The sequence below is a fragment of the Poecilia formosa genome, unplaced genomic scaffold (assembly GCF_000485575.1).
Source record: "Poecilia formosa unplaced genomic scaffold, Poecilia_formosa-5.1.2 Scaffold12, whole genome shotgun sequence".
Lineage (NCBI taxonomy): Eukaryota > Metazoa > Chordata > Actinopteri > Cyprinodontiformes > Poeciliidae > Poecilia > Poecilia formosa.
In genome coordinates this window covers 4686550-4710855 of record NW_006799951.1, presented here as the reverse complement: position 1 = coordinate 4710855, position 24306 = coordinate 4686550, and the positions used below count along the sequence as shown (strand labels likewise).

The 24306-nt window shown below is 41.3% G+C and overlaps 1 protein-coding gene across 1 annotated transcript; it reads left to right on the top strand.

Annotated features, from left to right (window-relative positions):
* LOC103133639 (serine protease HTRA1A) lies at positions 1-23718 on the top strand. Its single transcript, XM_016668026.1, has 9 exons — positions 1-124; positions 5053-5152; positions 6173-6377; positions 19291-19485; positions 19569-19601; positions 19694-19808; positions 20555-20612; positions 20770-20865; positions 23054-23718. The coding sequence occupies exons 3-9, from the start codon at positions 6174-6176 to the stop codon at positions 23220-23222; spliced, it is 870 nt and encodes a 289-aa protein (XP_016523512.1). The 5' UTR covers positions 1-124; positions 5053-5152; position 6173; the 3' UTR covers positions 23223-23718.
* The last annotated feature ends 588 nt before the right edge of the window (positions 23719-24306 follow it).

Sequence of the window (24306 nt, the reverse complement as noted above, 5' to 3'; positions counted from 1 at the left end):
AAAGTGCGACGCTACAGTTAGCTCATCAAAGGATTGTGTTTAGAAATAACAATGGATAAGTGCCTTGGAAAGGACCGGGCCACTAAAAATAAAGCCTGAAGATATCAGTGGAAAGTTTCAGAGGGTGAGGTGAAAAACTTTTGTTTTTGAACTCCACAATACATAGCATATAGCAAGTCTGTGGCTGTGCTGAGTGTGATATGACAGACTAACTGCATGTTAGCACCTAAAATAAAATTATTTATGTTGGGCTATCAACCAGCTGAAAGAAAATGTTTGTTTTTGACAACGTAACTCTATTCTATTTTTCTCTTATTACACTTCTAAATTACAAATATCCCCAAAAAGGCTATTGGTGACCACATTGGATAGCTTAGAATCCACATTTTCAGAATCTGTAAATAACTATGGTTTTGTTGTGGCCAGTCACATTTGCAAAACAGCGCCACCCTTCACATTTGGAGTAACAAAGACAACGAGTTAAAAGACTGATATCGTCAGTATATCACAATATCTTCAGATATTGTGTGTTATTGTCTGTGAGTGTTTGTTAAACTAGTCTTCAGGCTAAAAAAGTTTAAGAAGCACTGATCTAAGCTGATCAGCAGACTTCCAGAAGTCTGATGTTTTTATACGCACCTCTCTTTGAATACTATAAAATGATCCAATAAACCCAATGAGCAGCTAGTCACACTTGTTCAATCCCCTGTCTCTTTATTCTTAAATGACTTTCACAATGTGATCAATTCATTTTCTATTTAAACCACCTTAAATAGGTTGCTATGGAAGGAACTTGGAGGTGTGTACGCTTCTCACCATCCTAAATCCCATTAGTAGTCCATCACATGTCGCTCTCTGCACAAGGAGCCTGAACATGCCATGTTTTTTATTTTCTTCTTTCGTTTTGAGAGCATGGACTGTTTCAGCTGCTTGATGAGATCATTTTGGCACAGACGGCGCCAAGAATTACAAGAAAAAAAGGCTTCTTAGTCCTCAGCTATGAGCATGATGAGGTTGCAGCATTGACATGACACCAGCTTGGCCAGACCTCTTTCTAATTCTGAAATGACAGAGTCCGCAGGTGTTTCACGCCACACATCACAGACAAGCTGGCACTCCTGCCTGAAGATATGACCCAAATTCTCTGCATAAATTTCGTTTTGATCATTCAATCACATCTAAGAGATGGAGGGTAACCAATCTTCAGAGCTGGAGATGGACACCTTTGCTCTATCAGCTCCTGGTCTCATCTTATAGTCACTGTTGGTTCTCTATAGATCCCCAAAGATATCTTACCTTTAATTTTGTTTTTTTTGTTTTGCTTTCAAAAATCTTGTCATATCTGCTCTGTGGATAAGAAAACACAATAAGAACCAAAGAAACCAACTAGAAGAAGAAAAACAGACCAAGGCAAAGAAGGGTTATATAACCTATCAGTAAACTACAAGAAGAGTTGTTTTGGATGCCGGACACATGGGTGCCAACACCCACTGACCTATGGAGTAATGAGCCCAGACTCATTGTAACCCAGTTCGATAATCCTGATACTTGAGGAGCAGCCTTGAAATCTTGCCAGCGTTCTTTTTAAAAGCAACTACTTGGAGCTGGATGATTTATAATGATGATCTGTTTGCCCGTAACCAGGTGATGGTTGGTATTTTAGCTCTTTTATTCCCTCAATCAAAGAGAGATGAGACGACCTCTAAGCCAGGTTTTCATAAATGTATGTTTTTCTTTTTGGCATAAATGTTGCTCTTCCAAGTTTCATGTTCCGTATGCGGGCAGAGTTGATGTCTTTGAACTTGGTAACCTTTGCCAATTTGTTCTTACCTTTCAAAATGGTTTACTGTGTTTTATGTAAATAACAGAATGATATGTAGAACCATATTTTGCATTAAATTTTCTGTTTGTGCTTAGTTTGTATGAAATGGAAGGTAAAAGCAAATTACCATCAAGGTACATTCAGTTACCCATTTGTCAAAAACAATTTTAGTACGTCAACAGCGTCCGTCATAGCTTACCCTGGATTTTGTGTGTGTGTGTGTGTGTGTGCTTTTTTTTTTGTTGTACCTCAGATGTGTTTTCTCATGTTGTAGTGAATTTCGCTGCTCATTTTCAGTTTTTGGCATGCCAGTGAGGAGTGTTTACTTCTCCAGGTCAGCTGCTGCCCTTCCGTCTGACATTTCGACGCTTTGTTTGTGCATGTGCGTTGCCTGCAGTCAGAACTCGTGCCCTTTAATTTAACTGGTGATTTGTTAAAATTGACCTGGAAGGTGAGAATGAACGGCCATCTGATTCAGTGTTTACTCTGTCATGGACTGGCAGCCTGTAGCCTGCCTTTCTCCTTTGAGCACCAGCTGGTAAAACCCAAAAAGAAAAAAAAAAAATAAATTAAACTAATTATGTTTTCCACCGCGATAAAAAAAACAAAAAAAAAACAAAATGTCTGAGTTAACATGTTGGGACTTTATTTTGACTGTCATACCACTACTTAAGTACAAATAGACAAGCAGAAGAGTGCAGGTGGAACCAATTGGGAAGAGGCAGGAAGTTTTGAACGGTTTTCAAAACAAAATCCCCCCCAAAAAATCATGACGTTGAACCAAAACCAAGTGAAATGTTCTGGTGAACGGCACGGAATGGTGTGCAGATCTGAGAGTCGTTTTGGGTTTGTGTGCATAAATAAGCTAAAAGAGCTAAACTGGGTCTTCGTGTGGACGAAGAAGCTGCTTCTGTGTGTAAGTGCCAGTAAAACACCGGGTGAACATGGGAAAACAAGCCGAGACCTTGAACTGGGACCTTTTTGTGGTTGTAGTATGCACCAGTGGGAGGTGTGATGGATAGACCCAGCTGTGAGGATAGTGAACCCTGCGTTTGCTAAACATTGCAAAATAAACAAAACAAAAACAAAACAAAAAAAAACTTGGATGTTTATATAAGGAAATTTCTTAAATGTGTCTTAATGCTTTCCTGACTTTTAACACCTTCACCAACTCCAGAAACAACCTTCCACCCATCTGATTGTTGTTAGTGGACGCTTAACTTTATGTGACTCTTTTATTAGCAGTCACCAAATGTCTCCATATGACTTCCATATGGGGGACAGGGGTGAGTCTTTTCTCACAACAAGTCAGAGCAGATCGTTCCTCTTTATGTGGAAGGGTATTATGCAATCTGAGTCATGTCTGTGTGTCTGCAAAGCCTCGCGTACCGTTTCCTTTACTTCACTTTATGTCTGAATCTGTACGGTACTGAGGGCCTCCAACCACCTCACATTAGAGACAATTAGCATAAAAATTGTTGTTTTTTTTAAAAACCTGTGGTAACTTTTAGACTGTCTGTGTGACTGAGATCACCCTGAAATTGACTTGAGCTGGTCTTTTGGACCAGCTACATCATTGGTCATCTAAGACATTTTAGCCAATTATTCTTTGGAAAACAGCTCAAACTCAGTCCAGTTAGCATTTAGTGCATCTATTCATGTAAAACTTTGTTCTGTCCACAGCTTAGAAAGTTGACTGCGGCCTGGACGTTCACTGGATGACTCGGATACTTTGAATATGCTTCGATCTAAACCATTCTATTGGCTTTTATTCATGTCCAGTCATCCACCCATCAACGTTTTTATTTGATTTGCCATTTCTGATGAAGTAAATCTTTCTCACAGCACGACCTTGCTTTCAGTGTGGGGACTGTGTGTTCAAGGTGATTTTCTGACACATCGCATTTTTGTGCATAGTACCAATGTTCCAGAGCACCGTCTGAATCCCTGTGACATTTTCTTCTGCTAAATCTGAGAATGTCTTTGTAGACTATATTTATAATAACGCGTTGAACTGGAAGGAACCGGGAGTCTTTTACTGGGGGTTATAAAAACGAGATGAGTTCCGACCAATGGGGCTTCTCGTGGTAACATTAATCCCTTCCAAGGCGACCACAAACCTCCCAGGTCTGAAGCGAGGAGGGGGAGAATGACTCCAGTCTTTCCATTACCTTCCTTTAATGTAGCGGTGAGAAGCAGCCCGGCATTTATCACAATTAATACTCTATTTATAGTTCGAAAAGGAAAAAAAAAAACAAGTTTAGAGGTTTTCAAGAAAGCAATTCCTGTTTGTAAAAGGTGTAAACGTACCATTCTAGTTCAAGTGAAGAATACTTATGGAGTTCACCCTCTGAAATTCATGCTTCCCTCAGGACGCGTCTTTAGTACTCTGTCGACCCCCTTGACTTTGTCATTGCGTCACATGGTGCTTTACATTTCTGTTTTTGCATGAAATGTCTTAAAGCTTCAATAAATTGTAAGGAGATGTGCTTCCTGACAGCCGGGAAGGATTCGGGGATCATATGAAGACACCGTCGTCGTCGTCGTCGTCCCCCCTCCTGTGGGTTGATAAATGTTTTCGTTCTGTATAATTTAGTGGCATTCCTTTTCGCCGAGATGGTTTGCATTCCCACCCAGCGCTGGCGTAACTGCACCTCGAGCGAAAAGTGTCCTCGTTTCTTAAGCTCAATTAATGATATCCCAGGGCTCACGGGTGCCTTTGACTTTTCCTCTCAGATCATCATGGCTGAAAATTGGCCTCATGAGAGAAACAAGAAAAAAGAACGGTTCCAGCTACGTGGCATGAAAAAAGGGGGGTTTAGGAACAAAAGGATGAAAAGCTCAGAGGAAACGATGAGTTTTGTTTAAACTTTCATCTCGGAGGGGGTTAATTACCAGGTCAGAATTTCCTAACCGGCCTAAAGCTGGATACGTGATCCAGTTCATTCCAAAGCAGTCATTTCTTATGTTTACAACCAAACATTGGAAATGAGCATGAATGCCAGAGCTGACCTAGACAGTATGACCCTCAGAAGTGTCATCTCTTTTTTTTTTTCCCACCCTGTTTTGATAAAACCTTTTTTCTTTTTAAGTGTGAGTTTTCTATTCTCACACGACTCTGTGAGACTCTTACATCATGCACTATATTTGGTGAATGGATTATTTATTTTGCCAGTCTGACATCTTTTGTGTGTGTGTGTGTGTGTGTGTGTGTGTGTGTGTGCGCGCAGCTCAGGACAATCCAGACAGCCCGAGGCACAAATACAACTTCATCGCCGACGTGGTGGAGAAAATCGCTCCCTCTGTGGTTCACATTGAACTTTTCCGCAAGTATGTACAAGCTGTGCATCTGAACGTGTTTTTCTGTGAGTGTGGGAAAGTGGCGCAGACTAAAATTTCCTTTCGTTTCTCCAGATTTTGCCTGTCTGTCTGTAACATCTCAAAAGTTTCCTGTCAAAGTTGCCTGCAAAGTGTTTCAATTAGACCTCGTCTGTCAGACGCCTTCTTATTCTCACTGGCGTACCTTTGCGTTGCCTAACTTTTAGTTGTTGATATACAGATATGCATCTAGAGACTGACTGATGACCAGAGCTGTAGACGTTTAGCAGAGCTTCTCAGTGTTTGAAAACATAGTTATAATCAAAATAGTAATGTGTGCAAAATCACAATCGTAAATTGTTACTGGCATGCAGTATTTGATACCTTTATGTTTGAAACTCTGCCAATAATATAGATTTGGTTGGGTTTAGGTTGTTCTTGATCTCCTATCATGATATGTCTGGGTCTCAGAGTTAAGGGGGAAAGCAATGTTGTTAAGACAAAAACAAAAGACGAGACAGAGCAAATTTTTTTTGGTAATTAGCAATACGCAATGTCGTTGCAATTTTCAGGAAATAATATGTTGTCCTAAGATCATGCAGGTATAACCTCCTGCTCGGTTTAGGAAACTTGCTCTTTTTCATCACAACACCTCCACAAAGGTCTATCAGGTTGCTCTGGAAATTACCCACTTCTGTATGGATTTGGTTCTGAGGGGGAAAAAAAAACGTCAAAATTGACCATTTTTGAAATGAGCGAGGTGAGTAAGACTCCATACGTAAACTGTATCTTAAATAATATCTCAAGAACGCTTGAAAAACTATTCAGCATGTTGCTTCCTGTAGTTCTCAGAGACAGACTGGAAACAGCTAGAAGCATTGGACATCGGAAATCAGACACAAATCTCTTCTCTTCTTCTCTTATTTTACATTCAGAGTACAGAAAAAACACTCCCGAACTGACGCGTTTTATTTGTTGTTCTGCAAGCGAAGAGTTTTTCTTCCCCCTCTGTCCTCCTCTGTCCCTCTCCAGGATGACTTACTCCAAGCGGGAGGTCGCTGTGGCCAGTGGCTCCGGTTTCGTCGTGTCTGAAGACGGCCAGATTGTGACCAATGCCCACGTCGTGGCCAATAAACACAGAGTGAAAGTGGAGCTAAAGAGCGGCGCCTCCTACGACGCCAAAATCAAAGACGTGGACGAGAAGTCAGACATAGCCCTCATCAAGATTGATGTACCGGTCAGTGCAAGTCTTACACAGAAGGAGGGTGGAGAGAGAGAGAGACATGCTGTTATGACTCAGCCTTAATAGAAGGTTTTTGCTTTTTATATGTTTTGCTTTCGTTTTGCTCAATTTGGGCAGAATCTCCTTGAGGAGATGTGGTGAAAAATGTGTGTCTTTACTAAGGAGATACAGAAGGATTGCTCAGGATTGTTGAAATGACATTTTGTTATTAGGTGCTGTATATTACCTGTAGTACAGTGTGGTCCCTCCTTTGGCGTCCTCTGGTATCTAGGGGATGAAGCGAACAGGTTTTGCAAGAAGGAAAAGAAGGTCTATGTCCTTAAAACTACTCCAGTCTCAAAAACACCACAGCGTCAAACATCAAATTTTATGATCCTTTGAAGCGTCGCCGTGGTCTAGGCTGGTTATTTACAGTGAAATCGGTGTAGGTTTAAAAAGGTACAGTTTTCAGTGCGAGTTTCACACAGGGAGATCACAGGCGGCGCACCGCTTCCTGACAGCACAATGCAAAAGTGAAGATTGTTTAAAGGTAAACGATAGTATAAATTGCATTTATTGTTTTGCAACATTCGAGCACCACATTCACGCCTCCATTCATTTCAATCTTGTGGAAGCAGCTAATTTGGATTTGCACTAGTTTGACAGCATATATTTAAGGGAGCTGCACAGAACAAAGTCAAAACTTTCCCCCCCATTTCCTCTAATTCACCTGCCAAAAACGTGCCTCAAAATTTAAGATCCCCGGACTTGAGGTATATATAAAAACGCCGTAAATCTCACCGATCATTCTAGGTGCAAGAGATGCAAAGTGAGAATGCAGGTGCAGCCTGACCAAGTTCAAATCCTGCCTGTGCTCAGAGTCAAGCTGCAAGAACAACACAGATACAAACCGGCTCATCTCACGAGAAACGGGTGGAGACTATCACTTACCACTGACTGAAAGGGTTTGTGTAAAAAGAAAAGACTACACTTTCACCACAGTCCATCTGTTTGTCGCATTTTCTCTCCCTCTTTCCGCATGTCCCCCCGTCTCCGTCTTTATTTTGCCGTCTGGTGGACAAGAGGAATCCATGTTGGACGTTAATCATAGTCAGTCCTGTGAAGGAATGCGGGGCAGAAAGCCAAGGCCTATTGACTGAGTCGTAGCTGGGGGATGAGTGCATTATGAGGCTCGCTCTCATAGCTGGATGACACGGCTGAAGGGATGTTCACGACAGGAACACAATGCGTTTTACACGAGGTCTTAAGTGATGCTGAGCAATTTTTGCTTTTTTTTAAAGCCAACGGTGTGGGCAAAGGCTGCAGAAGAACATCGCAGTGGCAGGCGCTTTGTATTTGTTCATTCTTTGATAAAAGCTGATCCATCCATTGATGACAAGCTGTTCCTGGTTCTCTGGGGGCTTCCCCGCCTGCTTACCCCACATCTTCATGAGTGCTGACTCAGCAGTGACAAATACTCTTAGACACGGTGACATGATTGCATTAATGCAGGAGTCCTTGTTTGTACGATGCATGCAAAAACATTTTCCGGAATACCAAAGGTAGAAGTACTTAGTTTTTGTTAGTTAAGTTAATTATCCTTTGAATCAACAGCTTACGAAGAAAAAGTGAAGCTTTATCACATATATAAATGTTTTCAAGGTGCTGGCATGACTAAAAGAAGCTTCTGAGGGCTTCATTTTTTCCAGAGCTGTATAGTATATTAAAATGAGACCTTGCCGAGAAGACATGTTGCTACAAGCTACAACATTGACATCATAATATTAGCCTGCAATTATGCTCAATTCTTATCTCCTTTCTGTTCTCCATCTGGGATTTCTCCTATTGAGCTTGATTTCTTCTGTTGAACGTCAACTGGAACAATCAGCGAACAGAAGGAAGAGTTGCGAAGGATGACGTCGATTTCCGGGGCTGTTTTAGATTTGTACTTTGCCACTGTTGTAGTTTTAGCAACAGCAGTGGAAGAAGTGAACAAAGCAGTTCAGTCCTTGTTGCCCACGCTTCCAAATAACGAGTGATTAAAGTTGCCGCTTGAGGAATGCTTGAGATATTTTATTGCTTTCACAAAATGTCATCCAGCTCGGCATTTCTCCCTTCGCAGCAGAGGATTGTTGTTTTTACAATTTCCGGTAAGCTTCATAGGGTCGAATTACACGCATCGCCGGCAAACGTTGGGCAAAGTTCACGCCTCCAGAAAGCAAACGTTTCTCAATAGCTGAGGAGCCAGAACCTTCTGTCCAAAACCGTGCAGAGCAAGAAACTAGTTTTTACCAGGCCATCAAAAATATATTGACAAAATAAAACATTCAAGAGTCAACATAATACAGCCTTATTAAATGACAGGACATGGAGTTCCTCCAGGTGGGTTAGATGCTAATGCTTTCTAGAAACCAGCTAAGGCTTCTGCTTCAGGTCCAATCAGCTTCTTCCAGGTGGAAAGAATCGCCAGTGTTGGCGCACAGCGTTGCTGGTCGCTCCGAGACCGGAAAGCTTTCCAGATGAGTGGCAGTCTTTTCTTCTTTCTTACTTGCTTGCTTTATCTTGCTGAGAGATCAAAGAATGTTATATTAATATCACATTAAGTGAGGAAAAAAATGCTTAGAGTGATTTATTGTGGTACATACAAATGTATTTTGCAGAATATGACATTTTATTTATAGTAGGCTATAAACAAGGGCTTATTTATAGCCACCATACCCTTGATGTAGGAAATGATTTCACCCTCATATGATTTCTTCTGTATTTAAAGTGTTAGTCATTGTGTGAAGTCTGCATGGGTCGTAAACACACAGACAGTCTCACAAGACCTGTGGTGTCTGTGAGAAGACCACATGATTTAGACATGAATAGCATTTCTACTAATGTGGGAAGAAAAACTTGTGTTTGATATTTGGAGCAAGTGAAAGTTAATACCTGGACAAATTAGAGAATGGTTTGATTATAATAAGAGGGAAGGAGGGCCAGCAAAGCTATCATTAACTTTAAAAGGGTAAACGGTCTCACCCAGACCAGACCTGACGTGTCGCAGTGTTTTTATTCAAGTGAAGACCTGGGAGTGTTTACTTCTTTTAAGTAACTCCAGCCTTGGGCTGTAAATGGGGAAACTGCAAGACGTTTTCCTCAACTTCTCAAATTTGCGCCTTCATAAGAAATATGGCGTTTTTATCTGACACAGTTAAGCTACTGACAGCTAAGTCAGGTTTAGTTTGTTTATGAAAGAAAAATCGAGGAGCCATACATTTTTTTTTTCATAAAAAGTTGAGAGACTTGGCAAAAAAATAAATAAATAAATAAATAATTACCCAGATTTTTTTTACTAACGCGAATGAAAAGTAAAACTGTTTGTGTAAAAAATGCTAGTACTTGAGGATCTGCAGTATACCAAAGTACAAAAGTAGAAAACTATTTTCACCTTTTATGATATATTTTGACAATCTTGCAAAGCAAAACAAAAAAGTTCTTGGTGCATAAAGTGGAAGAGTTCTCTTTTTTTTTATTTTTGCTCACAACTTGCTCCAAAAATTTTTGAATGCCAGAACTTTGTGTTCTCCATTTGGGATTTGGCTCAATATGTACTGAAGAGTTCTCTTAAACACTGTCTGTCATGATCCATGTTTCTGTGTATTTATTCTAAGGTTTTTCTGTGTTCAGTTTCTGTCCTGTGAGTCTCTGTTGTTTCTGCGTTTTCCCCGTTGATTGCTTCCCAGGTGTGTCTCATTCCTTGATTACCCTCCCTGTGTATTTAGTCCCACCTGTTGTCTTTGTCTGTTGTCGGATCCTTGTCGAACGTCGTTTATCTGCCTGCCATCACAGTTGAACTGTAAAGTCTTGTGTTGGTTTAGCTCTCTTATTCAGACCTCAGTTTTTCAGTTGCTACCGGTAATTAGCTGTGTGCTAACTCTCTGCTGTGCCGCCTGTGTTGGACTGTGCTTGAGCTCTCTTTATTAAATCTGTTAATATTTTTCTACACATCACAGTTCGTGGTTCCACTGGATGCAATTCAGTTTCTCTTTTAATTGTGACTTTTGCACCATGACATTATTGATACATGTAGGAGAAACGGCCCATTTTGACAATGCGAAGAGTAGAATGCTCTGTTTAGTTTTAAATGTTGGAGTAAAAATAAGTTGTCTGAGAATTAGATGCTCTAGTAATGTACATATACCTTAAAAAATAAAAAAAAAAAACAAGTAAAACTGCAAAGTGTTTGTACTTTGCTTCCCACCTCTAGAACTTAACACTGTTAACAACACAAACACTTTTTTAAAAATAAGCTGTAAAGACACAAATAACTGCCATCAGAAAGACAATAAATGTAACAGTGAAGCAATGCATTATTAAATGAGCTTTTTGTCCAAACATCTAAATGGAAACTTTCCCACAGTTTGGGTTCTAAAACGGATAACTAGCAATCCACAGAATGATGTGAAACGAGGAGCAACAGAGAAGACCTTTGTTATATTTGCTACTTCAGTTTGAAGAGGCTGGAAAAAGTTTATCATGATGTAGTTGAAGGAATCCAGATGCTAATCCCTATTCTCAATGGTAAGACTTATAAAATTACACAGATATCAGAATAAGTCCAAATATTCACCCCAGTGGCATTGTGCATGTCAGGCACAGAAAACCAGTTGTCATATAAAACCTTCAACTAGATAAGAAAGAGATGATCATCCAAAGATCTATACTTGAACATCTTCTAATAATGGCCAAAAGAGGGATTTGTCATGATTAAAATTTTGTAGAATCTTAGTGACCCTGAGAAATACTTTATTAAAGTTGACTAAGTTAAAAAGAAGGTATCTATAGCTTGTTGCATGCTTTTAAATCCGGTCTCATGTTGAACAGTCATATACAGATGGACGTTTCAAAGTGTCATCCGAAGACGTTCACTCTGAAATATCTGGTTTTGAGAATTATGCTTCATTTGGTTTTGACCTTTTGGCCACAGTTCTCCATGCTGCAGTTGGTTTTCCACTCTCACTCTCACTCTTTGCTTTTCTGGGCAAAAAACACAGAAACTCAAGTTCTGGTGTAAAATGCAGCCTTTTCTCAATGTTATCGTTCTATTTAAAAAAAAAGAAGAAGGAACTGTAAATCATTCCTAATGGAATATTCTCCAGTTTGAGTCATGATCATAAATTAAATTTTTTATGACTTCTGATTGGTGGTCAGAGAAATGATGGAGAGCATTTTAATCTGCGAAGATGACGGATGCCGTGAAATTTATGGAAACCAAGAGAGAAACTGGCAGATAAGTGAAAGCAGCTCTCGCTAAGAACAATTTATCTGATTTATGTTTCTTTTTTGTCCTTTTCTGTTAGAACTTTCTTAACAATGGAACGCTTTGTCCAACAACTGCAAAACGAAAACTGCAAAACGGAGCACCGAAGAAATCAGTTTTCTTTATCTATTGTTCTTTGCTCCTAATTCCAGCTCTCACACTTTGTTTTTCATTTACAAAAGTAAAAAGCTATTTGCTGTCAACATCAGGACTCGACAGGCAGCCAAAGATAATCAATAAAACCATACATCACTTTACGAGTGAGAGGCTTTAAAAAGTTTCCTCTGACGGGAATCAGTTTTCCTCCCCACTTTTTCTCTTTGATTTCATTGGAGTTTATTGGTAGCAGATCTTAGTCTGTTCTTGGGGTTGTGGTCTACCCCTCAACTCTGGGGAATGCATTAGTCAGTGTACGGCAGCTGGAAATTCAGAAGAGAAGGGAAGAGGGGAAGTGCTGCATTCACTTGTTCCTGTGGAGAGGGTTTTCTTTGGCGGGGGCGGGGGGGGTAGAGCATGGAAAACAGAAAAAAAGAGGCAACCCTGTGGATGGAAAGTAGATCCATACATCTGAAAAGATCGGTAAGCTGATGGGTCAACTGCAGCTGTGTGTGATTGCAGAAAAATTAAGTCGCCGGTAATGGAAAATCAACTTCGGTGTGCTCTACATAACAAAGGTTATGAGCAGTCAGTGTGTTACAGTCGGTAGACAAACAAATCAGGAGGATTTAGTGAACCCATTCAGCGGTGAATTTCCTCCATCTAACTGATTTCAGTGCCGTTTAAACTCCTCTTAGGTATTTTTTTTACACCTCTTGACTTTTGCACAAGGGAGTCTGTTCGTACCGTCGTCACTTATCTCGGCAAAGCGACATCCAGGCGGACGCGTGTCTGTGCACGCACAAGGCTGGGAAACACTTTCTGTCACAAATCTGCTGAATCCCACAGACTCCCCAAAAAACATAGTAAACGAGATCACTAGGAGAGAATGTGCTTATGTGGAGAAAAGAGCATCTACGACGCTGAACACACTGTTTGCCGTGGAGTCTCCATAAAACACGGCTAGACACTATCTGCATACCGACCAGTTAGTTTTCTGTTTTACGGTCGGGAAGGTGAACGTGGAGTTTTCGACTCTCCACTCGGATGCTAACTGGAACCATGTGTCTTGGTGAGACGAGGGGGGGAAAAAATTATCTATCTTAGCCATAAATGCGCCACTGTGGGTTTGGTGAGAAACAAAGGATCAATATAAGCAAAAGCACATCATGACCACTATTAAAGACAATGAAGGATACGAGGGGCTTTTTGTTTTTAATGCTCCCGCCATCAATCGGTGCCAATAAAGTGATTTGATGGGGTGATTTTTAACAGTGCTGCACAATAACGTTGAATTTTTTTAACGGAGTTTATGCTTCTCATTTGAACCTTCCTTCTCTTATATGGAATTTGGATGTGCATTTTCAAAAATGAATGCTCCATCTGTCAAGAAGGCATTGTGACAATATATAAAAAAACACATAATTCCTTCTTCTATCTCTAGGCATTGGTAACAGTAAATGAGTTAATACCTCAAGATTAACTCTAAAAATCAGGCAAGACAAAAGAAAGAGCTCGTATTCCTCTGAAACAATCGCACTGTTTGTATTTCCCATCGCTACGCCACTAAAGAGTCTCAAACCATTCTCCCTGGGAAATTTGCCTGGTGCTGGTTTGGATGGCCCGTCTCTTGGAATATGCACAGTGTGCCTTTGTGTCTGTGTTTATGTGCAGAGAGGAAGGAGGGGAAAAGTGTCCCATTGCAGCTATTTTCTTCTAAGTCTATCTGTCTTTTTTATCAGCAACGCCGAGGTAAACGTTTCCGCTTTCAGATGCCGTTTCATCTATTGGCCTTTGATGATCAGCGGCGACAAACAAATTCGGTCTTTTTTATGTGTTCGTGGCTGCTGGCAGCAAGGAGATGAGTTCTTCAGAGACACTGCAGGTCGTCCTTCACTAAAGAGGCATTAAATCTTTGTCCTCCTCTCCAGATTCATCCTTTCCTCTTCAGCTGAAACGGTTCCCATGCTCACAGATGCCATTAGTCGGGGACATATCCAAGAGAAATGAAGACGTGCATAAACGCGGGCGCACGCACAAATTTTTGCTGCTTGGTCTTTGTACACTTTGTCTTGGCCTACTTTCTGGCTTTTCCAGAACTGATTTCCAGGCGTGTTGGATGGAGCGCAGCGCTGCCCGAAGCGCTCTCAGCTTACTGGTCGATGACGTCACTTTTAGACGCTCCACAACCACTTAAAACTAAACGGGCAGTGAGTTACTTTGGCTTTTCAACTAGATGAACGAACCCTGGGTTCCCTCAGACGTTAAGGCTAGAACAGTAAACTGCCCATTATGTCTTTACATTTTCCTTCAAAGGAGCCAGACATTTTTGTAATCTTTTGAAGTGGTCTTAGTTGGTCGTTCTTTAGGCTGTGTGAACATTTTTACGCGCTTCTCTTCCCATGTTGGGTGCTTTTCCACTCATTTTCAGCCTAGTTCTTGTACCTGTTTACCTGACTGTGGAAAATGGCTTGGGGATTAAAAAACTATTGGTGGCAAATAAATAAAATCTTTTAAGGATGCCTTTTAGGGAAAAAAAACCCACATAGACTAAATGCAGAACCGGAGAGAGGCATCATCCTTCTTTTGTGTGCCACGTTTTCAGCCAAGAGCTTGCTTGGAATCACCTTTTTGGCCTTAAAGTAACATTTTCTGTCGGATAAACTGAGGTTTTCTTTTATATGTTTCATAAATTCAGCTAAGGAAATATGAATACATCGTGACAGGTTGACGGGGGACAACACTGGTTCTGGATATACCCCCATTTTATAACCATGTTACCAGTTTGCATCCATTAACAAACTAAACTTAGCACAGACAGGAAAAAAAATGTGTATTTAGTTCATTATTTCTTTGTAACAGAGCCAGGTTCCACTGGAAAACTTGTTTGTTTCCCTTTAAGTTATGCTAAAGGAAAGACAGATGTGAGTTGAGCAGCTAACGTAAGTTGTGCCCATGGAAAACTTGTCAAATGATTGGCACTATTCTATTGGCTCTTGTTTGGTGTTTGGTGTTTTTGAAGGATGGCGGGTCAGAGGCCTGTATCAAACCAAAATAGCTACAAGCAGCCATCTGATAGTAGATATTCTTTAATTAGAGTCGCATTGCTTCATTTCCTTAAGACGGACTGGATAAGTAAATAAAGAGATTCTTGGATTCAGGAGCATTGGGTACAAAACGTCCCCAATGCACGGTTGATACCAAACTGCTTTTCATTCCCCATTGCTTTAGGATACTTTATAGGATCTAAACTATGAGAAAACTGCAATAAAAGTACTAAATTGCGAAGAGGCAAAGGAGAGAAGCCCAACAAAATGCTCAAACGTATAATTGAAAACTTTTTCCCGATTTGCTACGATGTTGTGTAGGCATGCGAGAGATTCTCTAGAATGCGTCAGCCATAGTGATGCTTTTAGAAAAGATCAGCGCACATAACTTAATTCATGCATTTTATTACCTATTTATGGTGGTTTTGTTTTGTTTTATGGAGATGCAGTACAGATGTGCAGACGTTCATTAAGTGAAATTTAAAGGCTGTTTATGAGGAAACCCTCTAATGGCCATGTAGCAATCCTTTAATCGGCGGCGAAAAATTTGCTGAAGATGAATAAGAACAAAAGTCCCAAAGCTTTCACATGTCAGAAGGTTGATGTTTGTCCCTCTGAGCAGCAGTGACCATACCCTGTTTATTTCCTTTCCTGAAATCAGTCTCCTCAAGAACCTTTTCTCAAGCATTGCTTGTGCCCAAGCTTAAGCAAACACAACCACAGAGTTGTCATAAAACTGAAATCAAAAGCTCCTAAAGTCCTTTCTTTTTTTTTAACCTCACTTGTTCCCAAACTCAAGCAAACGTAACCACAGAGCTGTCATAAAACCGAACAACAATGTTCAACGGTGTTAAACGGTTTTGAGGTTCCGCTAAATGACATCAGCCCCTCCCCACCCGCTCCCCTCAGCATGAAGAGCCGCATGTTGCTTTTTAATTTACCTATTCGGTCCATTTTCTCCTGACTTCAAATCCTGTTTGGGTCCCACAGCTGAAAGCGTTGCAACCTGAGGTCACCGGCTCTCACAGACTAAGCAGTTTCAGAAACATGTAAATAAAGCACGTAAGAGAGAAATGGACCACATTCGCTGTCTCCCTGAGGAAAACAAACACTTCGGCCGTCATCTCCTCTCGTTATTGTGATCTGTGCAGCTCGAGATCTCTGCGGCGCCTGGCCAGAAACAAGACACCCCTGACTCCCCTTTGGGCTTTGGCTGCAGAGCTACAGCCTCGCAAGAATCCCGGACATGTGTTTGCTCTTAGAAGAACCGAGAACCTCCTCAGCAACATATGAAAACCATAGCGGTTTCCGCACTGGTGTCGGCAAGGATATGGTTTCACCCTATGCAAAGCCAGCAACTTCTCTGTGTAGCAAGAAAAAAACAAACAAAAAAAAACCTTTAGGGTTGACTTAGTTGATGCCTTAGTTCTTCTTCGTGTAAGGAGTACACTTTGTCTAGTAACTGTACTAAACTTGCACAAACAAGTGTGCGTTCAGACAAATGTGAGCCATAAAGACATCACAAGACAAATGCACACATTTTCTCTTAATCTCTCCTTTGGCGCCATTCGGCCCGATCTTCTGATCGTTAACTGGATGTGTGTTGCACAAGCATGCTGGATCCTGTCCCACTTTATGCTAAGTAGCTCAGCCCTGAGGGCATGAGATCAGAACTCAGCAGGTGAAACCCTGCACTGTACTTCACTTATGATTTTTCCTTTAAGGTAGATCTCATAAAAATATGGCCTTTGCCTTTAAGTCAGTGAAAAAAACCCACTTTGGTAGGTAGAGTTGAACTTATAACCAGTTTGGATTATGTACTGACACAACTAGAATTTTTGTGTGTTTTTTTTTTTTTACAGTTTTCTGACTGTACACCTCAGCAGTGCCAAGTTTGTGGGTTTTTATCACATGACTCCATCTGGTTGGTCTTCTAGGTGAACTTTTCCTTTCTTTAAATGATGGAAACACAGCCATGCGAAAAGGTATTTGTTTTGTGCTTTTTTTTCGGTCACGTTTTTGTTCCACTGTGTTTCAGTTCATAAAGTACATTTTAAGACCATGCAGTAGGGTTTATATTATTTGTTACTGAGGGAAAAGGGAAGCTTGTGGATGGCTAAAAAAAATAAATTAAGTTGCTGAGATACAACTTCCTAAAGGGTATTTCCCCAATTTATTAATAGAGATGTCTGCATGTGTAACGTTAACGCACTGTGGATTGGAGGAAATACATTCTGACTTGTCTTGTTGGTCCAGTCGATGATACTGTAGGATCATTTGACACTTTATGAAAATGTTAAACCGTATCATTTAAAACTTTATATGAGATGAATGCCCATAATGAGTGGCTCTTCTCACCAGAGCTGCTTTTTTCGAAACCTAAATGTTTCCAAAGGGAAAATTTCTAATGTCAATTTGCTGAAAAATCCTAACGGGCCGTTTTGTCGAAAACCATTCAACGTGAATCAAACAAAACTGTGAAAGCCTTGTTTTTCTCACATCCTCACCCTACTGTCGTGCGGTTTTGTGCCCTTCCCTCTACCTAGCCCCCTTCCTTTCCTTTAAATGCGGTCACAGTGAAGCACCAGTGTGTCGGACCCTCCATTTGAAATAGCAGGGTGAGTCACTTGGGTAGCCAGGACAGAAGACCTCGCATGCCCAGATGAGTTTCCACAAGTCCTTCCAGATCGTCAACTTGCAAGAATTGCTGAGTGATACGTAAGCTAAGGTGTCCTTTGCGACACCGAGGGGTCTGCAGGTCTGGTTTGTTTTGCAGTCACATGGACTCGGTCTGCTCGTCAGCCGGCTTCTGCATTTTACACTCCTGTATGTGCTCGATTTTTCAGAATGTAGTGTGACTCTGCGTGGGTGATTCTGTACCTCTGCAAGCCGCAAACAGTTTGTATTTATTTACAGCTTCACATCCTACTGCGAAGGACCAAAGTCAAGACAGCAGCAGTCACTATTACACAACCAGAATCATGTTATGATAATCAGGAGAGCTGGGTGTTGAATGTCTTAGCAGAGACTTAAAGACATGTTTTTCTTTTATTAGAGGTGTAGGTTTTATGAATTACATAAAATAAGTTAGTAAAAGTTAATAAAAAATGATACATGTTTATCTGAGTTGGCTTATCACAAACATAGAACTCAGATATGCAACAACAACATGGTTTTCTTGTGATAATATTGGTAAGGTTGAGAATCATTTTGGACATTTCAAAGTCATTCTTGTGTAATTTGCATTTTCTGAGGCAGATTTGTGTCATTTATCTGCTTTGCATTGTGGGAGGATTGAGTTCCAGGTAGCATAGACAATATGACAGGACTGTAGGCTTCTTGAATTTCTGTTGTGTTTTATTGGTTCATTTTCTTGCTTTTGCGGTCTGTGGCTCAGAATTAAAATGAAAGTAAGAAAAAAAAAGAATAATTTCGTGAGGTTTGATTTTGAGGTACCAAGTTATAAGAAGGTAAATTTGAGGATCGAGCCGTCTCTGCGAATTTAATACAAGTTCCTCCTTCTTGCGTCTTTAGGGAAAACCTCTAGTGTCCTGAATCGACTGGCCTGTAAAAATCAGAGGTTAACGTCGTTTGTATTTTGTGTCATTTGGAAACATCAGTCAGACTCCGTTTTCAAGCCAACAAGCATGCTTCTAATTGTGATCGTTTATACTGTAGTTCCAGTTGTTTGGGATGAATGTCATTTTCCCCTGTGGTGCCGAGGAAGTAATTGTTTTGTGTGGGAGCACAGCCCCTGCAGCAGAGCGTGGGGTTGTGTTTAGACGACTTGTGGTTTCAGCTGTAATTATTCAAGCTGTCCACTCATAAAACACACGGTCATGGGAAGTCTGAGGCACACCAGAGGGACGGCAGTGGATGCATCGAGGAGCTTCAGATTTCCTTTCAGATCGCTGCGTCTTACAAAAGTTTTGAAATTATGCTTTTGTTTGTTTGACTGGTGTATGGCGATACATCAGTCATTAAAACACAATAGAGCAACTTCTTTCATGTCTGTTCAAAGTGGGGGTTTTTTCCCCTACAAATGGAGACTTGACAACAGACGATGCTGAATCATGTGCTGTCGGCGTTGGTCCCAAAAAGCAAATGTCATTGAACGGATTGAAATGACTTTGAGTGCCATTAAGCTTTGGAAGAACTTTGCTCTTAACTGAGCAGCTATTTACAGCTATTAAACTTAAATTGAGGGTAGATTAGCTGACTCCATCATACAAATGGATAAAGACTCAGAGGATGCTTCCTGTCTTTGTCAACAAAAACTCTCGTATATCCAGGGCTCATAATAATACCTTTGACTAAAACAGTACTGCAAAGACAGACGGTATTTTAGGATTGTGAACTCTAGTCTTACAACATCCACTTACCCTCCTGTCAAATGTACATCATCATCATCATCATCAAAAAAAAAAAAAAGATCCCAGAAATAAGTATGGTGCTATCCCTCCGTCTTTTCCACTTGCAGACCAAACTTCCTGTTCTGTTGTTGGGCCATTCGTCTGACCTGAGGCCAGGGGAGTTTGTCGTCGCCATCGGCAGCCCGTTTTCTCTGCAGAACACGGTCACAACGGGGATCGTCAGCACCACTCAACGGGGCGGCAGAGAGCTCGGTCTGCGTAACTCCGACATGGACTACATTCAGACGGACGCCATTATCAATGTAAATACGAAAAGACGTAGTTTTCTTTTTATGTTTTCCTCCCATACACAGAAAATAAGCAAGTTGTCGCTTTTTGTTTGCAGTACGGTAACTCTGGAGGGCCTCTGGTAAATCTGGTAAGCCACTTTTTTTTTCTTCTTTTTTTTTTTGTACATTGGCTGGATAAAGCCACGAGTTGAAATGCTAGACCCTTTTTTTTTTATCTTAGGATGGCGAAGTGATTGGGATCAATACGCTGAAAGTGACGGCTGGCATTTCCTTCGCCATTCCTTCGGACAAGATTCGACAGTTTTTGGCGGAGTCATATGACAGGCAGTCCAGAGGTGACACAATTCATCACACTTTCGTTGATGTTCTTCAGCTGACAAGATGACGCTCTGATGATAAAAGGGCGCCCGTTCATTTTATTTTTCCCTCTGCCACAAATACAGTGAAAGCAGAAGTCCTGTGTTCATGAAATGCATTAAAACACTTTTGCACCGGCTTTGATGTGCTCCTGCGGCTATCAAAGACGAGCAAGTTGGGGGTAATTTACCTCAACCGCACATCAGTCAAATTCCAACAACAATCAGGCCAGAGGAGATTGAAAAGTTCAGCGAAACAAATTGGAGACCAGCTGCAGGTGCTTCCTGCAGAACTAAGAGATGAAGAGTTTCTGTACATCCTTCATCTTACATGTTGTTAGAGTTCTGTGTGTGGCCTACTTTACAGCTTCTGACTGCTTGGTTCCTCAGGATAAAGAAACAAGACGATCAAAATACATTTCAACACTTTTTAAAGGCGGATTACATGCCTGTGTGAGGCTGTTTAGATTTTTTTTTTTTTAAGAATGTTTTTACGCAGTCATTATACACGTCATCTGTGTGTAAAATGGTTATGTGATCTGTGATCATCACATCTGTGATGATCATGGCGGTTTGTAGCAAGTACCTGGAAGTTAACAAATATGGATTGCGCATTTTTACAGTATAGATTTTTGTCGCAAATCTGTGTTTTTCTACGTATTTCTGTTTCTCTTTTACACACATTAACGTTTCTGTCACTCGTCCTCTGTGTTGTCCACTTTCAGGGAGAACAGATGCCAAAAAGAAATATATCGGAGTGAGGATGATGACTCTTACGCCGTCGTAAGTCTCCTTAGTTGCTTTGCACATTGCTACAAGTGTTTCGTATTTTAAATAAAACATTCATTTGAGAGAATTGGAGCAATTTGTGTACTCTAACAAATTAGAGTTGTGTAGTGGTGATTGGATAAAGTTTTCCTCCCACTTCTCTTGCCCTCAGGTTAGCCAAGGACCTTAAAACTCGACATCGTGACTTCCCTGACATCACCTCAGGAGCCTATGTGATGGAGGTTATTGCAAAAACACCAGCTGCAATGTAAGAAACACCCTGGGCTTTTATGAATGTGAATGAATTCAGCCCCACAGAAGTCGCCCCTGCCTTGTTGCACAGTTCCTTTGACCTTTGTAAACAATACATGTTCAGCTAATTCCACTTATTTAACTCATCTCTCTCATCTTTGGTACCTGTGCAACAAGGCAGTGTGCAATTTCCCCTAAGTTTCTCACTTTTGTTAAACAGATAGCACTCCCACCTAACCTGGGATGTAAACTCATTGCGTACTCCAACATGCCTGAAGTGCTTGCCACTCCAATGCACTCCACACCCCCCACTCCCACTATCGCAGCCCACTCGGATCAGTCTGTACCGCAGATGCAGCGGGGTGGGCCACGGGAGACGCTGAGGTCAGCTGTTTCCTTTCGAGCCTCATGCTGGGAGGTTACTGGCTGCACTGCGGTTTCTCCGCGCCTGCTCGTCAGCCCACGACGGAGCAGCCCCTCTCCCGGAAGGCCCCGTCAGTGTTTACTCGCCGCTTAAATCATGCAGATTGCTGCAGGACAACGGCTCTGCGGTTATTTTTCCAGGGTTTCTTTTCTATGCTCCTCTTTTGATCTCAATCTGTGTTGTGCTGGCTTGCGGCCCCTGGAAATCTTGACTGTGATGTGGAAAGCTTTCCGTTCGCCGAGAGCGGCTGAAAGTAATGAGGGCATTGCGTGATTGTTGTATATCACTGGGTTTTGTCGCCAATGAAGAGTGCAATGGGAGAGTATATATTGCTGTGGGTTAGCAGCTGATTTAGGCTGCTAACCCTGGCTTTTGATACCCCGCCAGTCCTGCCCTAGTTATTATGTTTTTTGAAGGGGCGGGGGTTATTTAGCTTTAGGGGTCAGAAGGACTCAGGCAAGTCCCAAAGGGAGGAGGCCTAAAGACAGGACCACCACTGGCTAAGAGATTACATCTGCTATTTGGACTGGGAACGCCTTGGTGTCCCCAGTCCCAGAAGGACTGGAGGATTTAACTGGTTGATAGTCTGAAACTGATTGTCAGATATACAGCAGTTCAGTTCTGTGAATACCTTCGAGATCTGTTAGTGAACAAATGACATCACGAGTATCAATTTAGCAGAGAGGTCATCGATGAAGATGTGGAAAAGTTTAAAGCTTATGAGTTTAAAACGACATTCCAAACTTTGTAATTCTCACAAGGCACTGTTTGACACATCATCCATAAATGTAAAGAGAATGGAACAACCCCAAACCTAACAAGGCATGGCCAACCACCTGACCTGGCAGAGTGAACAAAAAGAGCATGTAAGATCAGCAGCCCAGAGGCCCTTGGTAACACTAGACGAACTGGAAAGAGCCACAGATGGAAGAATCTGTTGACGGATCAGTTGTTAGCCACAAAAAAAAAAGAGACATAGTTGAGTCAAGTTCCTTTTTTTAAGTTATTCACAAGTGACGTTTAAGGATGTGCCGTGGTCAGATGAGACCAAGTCAAACATTTTTGCCTGCATATATAAACATTTTGACCCAATTCTGCATATAACCCAGTGGCGCTTACCTCCGAAAGGGACGGGAAGGACAGGTCAAAGTTCAGAGGACGCTAAATGCAAGAGGCCTTTGTTAGACACCCTGTTAAATACTCAATAGAAATGTTTTATTGTAAATACTGCAAAAGGTTCCTCTACTAAATATTGACTCAGGGAATCTGAGATCAAAACTACACCACACTTTTTAGATTTTTATGAGCAAAAAAAAAAAAAAAAAAAAAAAAAACTTCTGTTGGTTTGGCCTCAAGTTTTATTGGTTTGACAAAAAAAGTCAAACCTTAATTACCTGGAATAAAACTCTTTTGAAGTTCGTAGAGTGACTCAGCCAAGGTTAGCAGCTGGGCCTGTTTTTGCCAGTCTTATCTGCTGAGTTAAAAATAGCTTTAAACTTAATCTGGCTGTAAGATTTTTCTGTTTTGTCTGGTTTGGGCCCTGTAATGATGTACAGCTATCAGAAAATGACCGCATAGAGATAACAAGAAATTCAGGTGAGATGAAGCAGGAATACCCTTTTAACCATTTGTCCGCCTCAGTCTTGCCCAACAAAATATCACATCCCCCAACGCAGACAGTCAGTTCTGTAAATGGAAACGTACGTTCTGTTCTAGCCAGCATGCGGTTGCAGCATTCGAAGCCCTCGATAAGTCTAAACCTCCCCATCTTTTCCTTCAGTGGCGGGCTCAAGGAACACGATGTCATCATCTCCATCAACGGCCAGAGGATTTCGACAGCGACCGACGTCAGCTCCGCCATCAAGAGTAATGACACCCTGAAGATAGTTGTACGCCGCGGCAACGAGGACGCCATCCTCACTGTCGTTCCAGTGGAGATTGACCCTTGACCCTTCACAAGGAGCTGGAGTTAGGTTTAACTTATCATCCAGAGGACCTTACATAGCGGGGACCTTCAGCTGACCCGCCCATCTGTGACTAAAGGCCCAGCGGCGCCACGCATCCATCCGGGGAAACTCCTGGCTGCGCCTTGAAAGGAACGACTGTACAGACGCTCTAAAAGCGGTGCTGTGCTTTTGTTTTTCTGCTTGTGTCTTCACTTTTAGCCCTTAATAATGCTTTTATCAATGCTACTACTGTTTGGTCAGAAACATAAAAGCTTGGTTATTATCTTATTATTTGTCTTTGTAACATGGACTGTAGCTCAGTGAGACCCGCTGCTTTTTTTTAAGCAACGTCGAAACTCGCTGAGCAAATCTGATTTGTACAATTGTGTGTTGTTGTTTTTTTTAAGACTCCTTTATCAATGTACTGTACGATGTTGTTTTTAAATATGTGATGTATACGGAAATGAAAATAAAGGGTTTACCAACATTTGTTTTCACATTTGGCATGCTGACTTTCTTGTTTTCTTCCCATTTCTTTCCAGTGAGTTTTGCATACACACTCTCTTGGAAAAGAACAAGCACCGAGGCTGATGTATCAATATTATCTTTGTGTGTGTGTGTGTGTGTGTGTGTGTGTGCTCAGAGGTTTTGGTCTTTTCTCCTCATGTGAATGCAAACACAGAGAAGGAAAATGGTTGGAGGGGGTGCGGGGGGGGGGCTTGGAGCCAATCAGGATCTGCTTTGGATTTGTTTTTATTGCCTTCATATGGGTTTGATAGCGGTCTGGTGCGATTGTTGGTCCAGGGACTGTGCAGACTGACCTCAGAGACAGAAGTGCGAGCCAAGTGGAGATCTGACCCACCATGCAGTCACATGGTCACAGATGAGGGATTTGTATGAATAAGCACAGTGGTGTTGTGAGTGGTGTTTACCACATTAACTTTGGACAAAGATTGCAAAGCGAACCTCATGAGAACTACGGAGATCTTGCATAAATGCCACAAAAAAAAACACAAACAAAAATGTTATGATTTATTTGGATTACATGTGAAATCAAAGTGATAAAACGATATCTCCTTTTTATTTT